Below are 9,338 nucleotides of genomic sequence, written 5' to 3'. Positions count from 1 at the left end.
CTGTGCGTGGGAGTCTTGTTGTTGTCGTTTTAAATTACATTGTTACAAGTGTCCCGATGCCCTCTGTCATCTTTTAAAGTACCCTTTGGAGTCGTTTTTCGACTGCAGCCATGGCATTGTGAAAGTTCAGGCCGCAGATCAGGTTTCGGCCATTTTAATTGTATGGCCACTTTCGCCAGAGGACTGAATGCTTGGCACCGGTGGGGAGAGCCTTCTTCTCGAGACTCTCGAGTCATAAGCGCAAACAGTGTTCGGAAGAATAAATAAGTCTGCCACTTTGCGAGAGTGAAGTTCATCGCCGCTCAAGCATTCCATAAATATTTTCAGCCCACCGAAAGTGTGGGATTTAATTATATGTTTGCTGGCAAGTAGCTGGGCAAATACATCCAACCGAAAATTGGCAAAAGCAAACACTGCCAGGGTAGAATCATTCAAAAGCATTTCCAAGTCAAGAGCCAGCAGGCGCTGCGGGAACAAGCATATTTTGGGAAAAGTTGTGGGGCGACGAAGACAGTTTTCGGAGCTGCCTTCTGCTGTAATTAACTGGTCTGTCACACAAGTCGCATTAACACAATGTTATAAATGTTCCTGCAGCTGCTCTCCGTTCTCCCGCTCCTCGCCATCCTGGTGGCAAACATTGCATGTCGGCTACATTAAGTATACGCCACATGCGACGCATTTACATAGATTTGCAATGTTCGTGGCATACGAAATGGCAGTTGAGCTTATTAATTCCACTTCCACGTGACAGGAACCCCTTTCTTTTCTTTGATTTTCCTTGCTTTGCGTGCGGAAAAGTTTTTGTCTTTAACTTGGCCCGAGTTTATCTTCAGACTGTGTGCAAGCCCTAATTAATTTCGGCCCGAATCCGTTAAAGGTGTTCCTGGTCAGTTAATTAAATCGACATGTGAGCGCCCACGAATTAAGTTAATTTGCAAAAATCCAATGCACAATCAAACCCGCAAATTATCTCCAATATTTTCCAGTTGGCCGTGCGCATTTTCCTTTTTTGCAGCGCTCCTGCCGTTTGTCCTTGTTCGAGTGCGCTGCCAATGGAGCGAGTGAGTTTCCAGCAAAAAAAAGCATTACCTGACGCCTTTTGATTTAATTTTGCGGTCGCAAAAAACCGGAACGAGTCCGTCGAAGCAGAAAAACATTAATTTACATTTAATGATGGCATTTCAGATCGATATGTGGGAAAAGGATGCTGGCTATGTGCCACAAGTGGCATGGCGTCCGTCCTATCAGAGTATCAACTCCTATCATAAATTCTGCAATAAACCCATAGGAGTAGTATGGCTGAAACTCGCACACAATTATCGCCTTAAAATATTGATTATTAAGCGCATTTCGAATGCCGTTTAAGTGACTGTGCCAACTGCCACTCCCAACACACGGCCGACCTTCGTCTATTCCTGGTTTTCGCTTTGTTTGTGTGACCTCTGTTGCGCTCGTTGTTTTGGCAAATTTTTTGCCCTGCTGCTTTGCATAAAAAGCGACAATCCTGCGACAGTGTGCGGTTCCCCCATCACCCCTATCAGCCCTTCGGCTGCCGCCACAATGGGCACACTTGTTTAGAATGCAGGGCGCTATTTGCGGCTGCTAATGAAGTAATTTCCAGGCATATCACGCATAATCCAGGGCACGTGAGCTACTTACAATGTAATTCGTTGTCTATTTGTCTGATATTGAAAAACGTTCCCCACGACACTGTCCCTGGCGAAGGGGGCTAGGCCACGCCCTTAACGCCATACCCCACCAATCAGTGATGCTGGGAAAAGGCGAGGCGGTATAAAGTAGCTCTACAGAGCGCTCAATACAACCATCTCCGACCTGAATCTGGCCAAGCCGCCAGCGCTGATCCTAATGCCAAGCGATACTGCATACTCTCAGGCGCACATCCTCATCCACATCCCCATCAAGTCACGGTCGAATGGTTCGACTGTTCAAGTGCAATTCATTGTAATTATTACGTGCCATGGCATTGAAAATGCTTACTGCCATCGACTGAAACACGCCCCGAGCGGGCAGGCGGGCGAAGTGTCATTAATTGCTTACAGCATATTTCAATATGCGGCACAGAGACTACAGAACTTGACCATCAACAGCCAACAGCTTAATAACTTAATGCGGAAAAGTTTCACGCCAGCAGAAGTCCGCAGCTCGCAGAACCAATACGCACACAATAAGTAACGATTACAATCTCAATTACCTCGACCTTCTGCGGCTTCTGCCACGCCCCAGGCATAAACACCAGGCATCTTGGGGCGAACATTAACTAGAGTGGAATGGATCGCCCCCCTTGCCGGCTCAATATCGGAACCGCACTAATCTCTTGGGCCGAACTTGCTGTAATTATAAGCAACATAAAACTCACTTCCAACAAACTTGTTTCCGGCATGAGTTCAATATTTATTGACTTGCCCTGACTAGGGATTTAGCATGTGGTTTGGTATCATTGGATCCCGGCTCGGTTGGTGTAAGCGGAAAATTAACGTCTAAGGAATGTGTTTGATTCGCGACGAATTTGAAAGCATTATAGTTTAAACAAACGCTTCAAAGTTCAGCAAACCATTCTCTGTCAAATGAACACAAATCAGTGCTTACAAGAGTAAAGCTTATTACGTATATGCCATGGTGACTGCTTACTTTATACATCCCCTTTGCTTTTTTAAGCTGCAACTTTTGCGGCTGGAGCAGCCAAAACAACAGCTGCAAAGAAATACGGGAATAAAAAGCTTGGGGTTTTGCCCCCACCCTACTATCCTCTTCCGTTGTCTGATGAAGCGTGCCACATGGCGTATGCGCAATTTATGACGCGAGCAGACCCAGAAACTATGTGTTTATTGAGCCCTGACTGGGCTGCCGGTCGCTAGTGCTGGTACCGGAGCATAAAAGTTTTGCGATAATAGAGAGGGCTAATGCCGTACTCAAAACACTTTCCGAACCGCTTACAGTTTACTGCATTTTGCAAACCTCATAAACTGACCCGGGCATAATCTGCTAGTCCGGCTCATGACTTTATTTTTTGGCCCTGGAGCTTCTCAAATACGCTTCACATGCAGCTTTGTCGAGCACCCCCAAGTCCTTAAATTCTTCCCATGCTTCCACAGAATCCGACTTCAGGAGGAGCCGAGTTGTCGACAATGTCCTGGCAGGAGCGGGTATTTCAACTTTGTTGCCAAGAGTGGAGACTGCCAGGATTAATCATATGCAGAGCGGCAACAATAACGCTCCGGAATTTTTTAGGTCAAGCGACGTGCCGCAAGCGCATTCAATCTTCGTCCTTCTCCGTTTCGGCAGCTTGAAGTGGGAAGTGGTATTCGGATATGCCACAGATTGTGAGAGTGCGGTCTCATTTATTGCTCACTCTTGCCGGAAAAATGTCTGCAATGTGTGCCCGGCATTTGTCTTCCATTTTGATTGCACTCTGTGTGTGCTCTCTGCTTTGTTTTGAATTTTTATTTGACATTTAACGCCATTGCTGGCATGTTTTGAGCTCTGATGTATGCGATTTATTGCAGTTGCAACGTACGAGCACACTCGACAAAATCTGAAAGGTTTCTCGACCAGAAGTGGCATTTTATTTCCCATTTATAGCATTTGTATTCAATTGATTCTACTGCCCGATGTGCCGAATGTTTTTTCGGAAGGATAATCATGACCAAAATCTATTGGAATTAAGAGCTATTTTTTCGGTGCTACCGTCATTGAGAAGTTATTTTCGAGCACGACTGCTGACGTCTGCTCTTCGTTCCCAGGCCATCACAGACGCAACAGTTGCGGCGGCATTTCAGTAATTCATCCTCAATTTAAATACATCTTCTGCCTTGAACTTGGGCGGACGCCGGAGGAGAGTGCTGTAGAGAAATCGCATTAAAATGCATTTTAATTAAAATGAAAGCAAGGTTTAAGGGAAATGCTGGTTTAAGGGAGTTCGCCTTCGTCAGTGGTTAACAATTTTTAACGCTGCCAAGATTAAAGCTGACCGCAGAAAATTAATTAAAATTGTATAAACACTGTCTGGGTCCTGACAGCGTTTCTTTCTTGGATTGCCCGATCGAGCGGAGCACAAAGTAAAGCAAATACGGCCGTGGCATGATGGCTCCTCGGACACTCATCGGGATGTCGGTGACGACTGGCGGCGATATCAGCAAATAACTCGCCATGCATTTCGAGCCAAATTCATGCTGTTTGAATTGTGCAAATCGGATTTGTACGTGCCTACGCTCAGAAGGGGCACGGGAGGCGGACATGGACCCGGAACCAGAGGGGCAACTGGACAAATGTTTGGCCAAGCGGTTAGCCTCGGCGTGTGCTCATATGTGCGGTTCTTTGAGCCAACATTTGCCCCCCGCCAGCCACTGCCGCAGCCTTTGCCCTGCATTCCCTGTGTTTGCCTTTGGCTCCACGCAGTCGCACACACAAAGCTCGCTTTATTTACTTGCATTTTTTGTGTTTGAATTCGAATTTAGCGCACAATTTCGTTCTCTTCCCGGTCTTCGGGTGGCCCAAGACCTGGCATACACAGAACCTAAATCTGGGTCGATAGTAGAGGAAATAGCCGATTTTCCTCTACTATGGCCAAGTTTCTGCCAGTGCAACCGAAGCTGGTGCATCTTCTGGCCCTGAGTTTGGCAAACGGTTTGGTCGTCTGGCTGACTGCCACTTTGACCCATTTGGCAGCCGGGGCCAGGCCAGCGCAGTAACAATGGATCCGGACGGTTCTACGTATTTATTCCATTTGCATGCGGCGAAACGACTCAGAGTTACAGTGAGCCAACCAGTCGAGCGGTCACGACAGGCACTCCCAAAAAAATGCGACTAGAGAGATATCATATTAGATGTTGCACAGCTCGTTTGCATATTTTCGGCCTGCACTGTCCGGCGTCATGTGTGATTATCTCACGGATACCCATATTTATAGGCTTTCGATACTTTATCGAGTGACCCGTAATAAACATTTCTGGTTGCCCTTTGCCTCGGCCGACCACACGGCGTATGCGCATTGTCCGGGCACTTTTTTATGGACTCGGGCCCGGAACGGAGGCCTTGTGGCGCCGAGCGGACGGCAGAGCGGTGGTCTAAGGCTCGAGTATCGGGGAAAATTGAAAATGTCATATCCCCAAGTATCTTGAACTAGCACAAAGTTAATTGATTTTTAATATTTAATGGCTTGGGTGGAGCATTGGCTTTTGTGGACATATGGTTCCGGATGGCCGACATTTTTTGCGGTTTATTCAATTTAATTATTTTATTCATACAAAGTGGGCTTGGTGGGCTGGGGTTCTGGTTTCTGTGGGTGTTGTTCTGTGGCCACACATTCGCCGACTTGGAAATCCGCTTAAACAATACACACATATTCCGCATGTGAGCACATTTTCAATTTATTTATCTTTATTGTATTTATTGGCATTGGTAATTTCATTTCATCCCGTTTGATATTTTTCACACTGCTGCCGTATTGTTTTGCTCCGTTTCGGTTGATTTAAAATTGAATATTTATTTATTGTGCGATCGCCGCCGCCTCCCGTGGCTCCTTGTTTGGCAATTTGATTAAAATTTATTTGCCGCAGTTTTTGCGCTGCATTTTGGATGGTTTTTTGTGGAGGCATATGCGTTTGTTTGGAGTGTTTAAAATGCAACAAACTGCAGTTGATCGAGCTTCAGCAGGGTGGCACTCGCTTCATTAGCGCCGCTTAATTGCCTCATTCAGTGCTGAGCGGTTTGGGAATGGCTTCCTTTGTTTTCCCGCCAGTGCCTCAAGCAATTGTCAAGGGAGGCAGTGGAAGAGTCGGAAGGAAGGCAATTTGCTGTCATTTCGTAAATCATTTACAAGCCTCCCCCTGCTTCCGCTGTTTTGTTTATGCCAATTTCCAGCGCTAATTATCCTTGCCATGTTTGTGAGCAGGATTTTGCCGGAATGGGATTTCCACTGCAATTGTTTCTACTGCGGCCGTGTGCAGTCCCGGCCTCACCGCATCGCAGCATCCCAATCCCAGCATGCATGCCACCAATTAAAGACTCAATAAAATTCAATTGAACGCGCATTGCGCTCTTTCTTTTCGTCGATTGTGCCACTAATTGAGCGTCCATGAAAGTCGATGCGGTTTAAGTAGTCCTGCCAGTTCGGCCAGTTCCCGTCAAACTGTTAAATTGCCAATTTGTGTGTGGTTGTAGGCGGAAATTGGATCGAGTGGCTGGTTTTGGGCCATCATGGCAGCATTAAGATGGGGAGGCCATCGACTCCCGATCTGGATCATAACTGTACTATAAACTTTATAGGATCCGAGATGTCTCTTCTGCGTTCCTCACCTCTCTAAGAATAATTTTATGCTCTGCAACGATGGATAATTAGAGGAAAGCCACAATGGAGTCCCCATTTTCGGTATCACTGCGCTGAGCAAAATGTTGGGCAATTAATACAAATGACGCTGATGAGCGGGATGATGATGCGGATGAGCCCGAGGAGCTGCAGCTTCCAGATCCGGCTTCCCAGCTGCAGTGCCTGAAAGCCAGTCGCCGAAGGCCCGGCCCCCAGGATGTGTGGGGGGAGCAGCTGCAATCTCAACTCCACATGCATGAAAAATGCAGCTCATCTTCTTAATGCGCGCGACGTGCCAGTGGAAGCAGTTAGCCGGAAGGAGGAAGAGGTGGCTGGCTGGGGGAAAAGAAAGGAAAGAAGAAGGAAGGAGGATAAAAGCAGCTTACCACCGAATGGATGCTGCTTACTCACACTCATCCCACAGCCAATCCCATCCCGGGCCTCCGCGACTTGTTTGTTTGCCTGGATTTTGCTTTAGCCATTGCTGAACATGCTCTTTTGGCTGCCTTGCAAAATTACCGTCAGTGGCGGAGTGGAGGGCGTGTGTGGATTAACGCTTTATAAATTGTTAATTATAATGAGTCCGGCAACGAACAAAACCACGAGCGCAACAATAGCGAGATGATTTACATGAGGGATTAGGGTTTCATGCGACCAGTCGAACAAAGGAGGAACTGGAGCACCAATGGGGTGATATTGGGGGGAGACAGAAACAAGCGGTTCATCCATATTCCCAATTATGCCAGGTTAGTTGCATTTTCTGGATGCCACCTCGTTATGAACAGGATGCCCGATGGCACTCATCCGACTGACATTTCATTTTTCGCATCAACAGTTCCACGGGGCGTATGGAATTGCAACTACATAGTTATGGAATTAGACTCACAGCCATAACAATCGTGCCCATAATGAGGCACAGGATTTGGGGGGACAATTTATATGCAGCCGGAGGGCTGATGCAGCTTACAACTAAAAATTCCCCATCATTTATAATGCAATGCAGAAAATGTGGCGCACTCACACGCCAACATTGTCTCCGCCAGTTTAGCGCTGCCACAGGCTGCCAGCAGGGAGGAAGGACAACGACGGAGCGGGACGAAGCACACACGCATTACAGACACGTGCTTAAGGAGATGATGATGATAGATTTGCCAACAATTGCTGCGCTCAAGCTGAGCCAGTTCTGCCTCCTTATCTTGCTGAGCTGAACAATGGAAATGGCCATGAGCAGTTGATCGAACTTCTGATACTCTGCAGGAAACAGAGACTTTGGAATTTTGTCTACTCCATGCCACCTCTACAAATGCCAGCAGTTTACATTAAATTAAATATTTAAGAGCTTTAACTGCCCTCCTCTCGACGGATACCTCTCACAGAGTGTGCCTCTTAGTTGAGAGTATTTACAAATTACTGAAGCATATTGTCTAACATTGTTGTTGCCGCTGCCTTGGCCCATCCTTATTCCTGCCAGTCCTGTGCCATGTGCGTTTGTGCTACTTTGTGATGAATTTGGCGCCATTTAATGTTGCTGCAACACCCACGCGATCTGCGAGGCGGCCATTTCTTGCGTCGCAGATAATTTTTCAAGTCTCACGAAATCTGTATCAGGCTCTTAGGAAAACTCTTGAAAAGTGAAACCCAACTACGAAAAAAGGACTATCAATCAAGTTTCATCTTTATGCACGTTTCAGAGCCAGTCGTAAGAAGTAAGCTCTATTGCACATCAAGATTAAAGGTTAAAGGACATGGATCCAAATAAGATGACCTGAGATGATATTTTTTATATTTTTTTTATTAATGGCCAAAAAAGCACTTGCGTCGGATTTACAATTATAATATTACTGCATGCGAAATTCGATTAAAATCTAATCAAGAAGACTTGGATGTAGAGGGGCTTTAGGGGATTGGGGGAGTTGTGGCTGGCTCGATTGGCTCATTGTCGGTGACATGCGAGATGTCAGTGATTTCCTGCCCTGGATGTACGGCATCTAATTGGGATTCAGCTTGACTTCGGCGGTGGCCGCGTTGAGGCGCGATTTGGTTGGCAAGTTGCGCTCCTTTTTCTCCACGAAGATCTGGTAGTGTCCCTCGCCATAGCCGAAGCCGTGCATGCTCTGGTGCATGGCGTCGGGGATGATCTTGAACCCACCACGGCGCACCATCAGAGGGGAGTCCTCCACCACGGGGGAGGCCTTGCCCTTGTCGCTGGGATCGGTGGTGCCGTTCTCGATTATGCAGAACAGCTGGAGGCACTTGCGCATCACATAGATCATCAGCAGGATAACCAGGTTGGTGGCAAACAGGTGTTTGCGCGGCGCCAGGAACAACATCCTTCCTGATCTGTGGGCACTGGGTCTAGCTATCACAGAAGACTCACAACACTGACTCGCACTCTCAACGGACGACTATGCAGGGCTGACTGTCGCTGTTTGAGGACATCGACGGAATGGATGATGCTGGGCCTGCGATTGGTATTTATAGGAGCGAGAGCAGCTCCCGTACCTGGTGGGTGGGTAGGTAGGCCCTATTACCCGAGCAGGTCAGTCCATACCCGGGGTCAGACTGTACCCTGTACTATCTTAGTACCTAGCAACCATATAGCCTTCTGAGAGGGTCTAGTCCCTCAGATTAGGTAATCATCTACGTAGCTGTGCTACGGCGGACAAATGTGTTTATGATTTTGAGGAAAATCAGTCCCAGTCCAAATCGATCTCATCGACAGGCAGCGGCAGTAAATGCATCCAGTGGCCGTAAATGCGGCATTAAGTTTCCTTCCAACGAACAGCCGGAGCAACAAAGCCAGACATGTTTAGAAACAGACACTAAGAGAAACGGCTACCGTCACTCTATAGTTCACAGATGGGCTCTTGAAAGGCAGATATCCTTCGCACATGAAGCTCATCCTGCTATCTAATCCCATCCTCAAAGACGAAAACCCAATCACCCAGGCACTTTCGCCTAGTGGACTTTTCGCGCTGCATCCACTCCATAGATGGAACTGCGTCTGCAGTAA

At 47.2% G+C, this 9,338-nt stretch overlaps 1 protein-coding gene across 1 annotated transcript; it reads right to left on the bottom strand.

The window, feature by feature from the left end:
- Nucleotides 1-8,099: 8,099 nt before the first annotated feature.
- LOC6507483 lies at nt 8,100-8,805 on the bottom strand. The gene has a single exon (XM_001955876.3). It carries the CDS (start codon nt 8,653-8,655, stop codon nt 8,314-8,316), a length of 342 nt encoding a protein of 113 aa, XP_001955912.1. The 5' UTR covers nt 8,656-8,805; the 3' UTR covers nt 8,100-8,313.
- Between the last annotated feature and the right edge of the window lie 533 nt (nt 8,806-9,338).

This window comes from Drosophila ananassae, chromosome 2R (assembly GCF_017639315.1).
Source record: "Drosophila ananassae strain 14024-0371.13 chromosome 2R, ASM1763931v2, whole genome shotgun sequence".
Classification (NCBI taxonomy): Eukaryota; Metazoa; Arthropoda; class Insecta; order Diptera; family Drosophilidae; genus Drosophila; species Drosophila ananassae.
The sequence above is the reverse complement of the archived record's forward strand: the minus strand, read 5'-3'. Positions and strand labels throughout refer to the sequence as shown.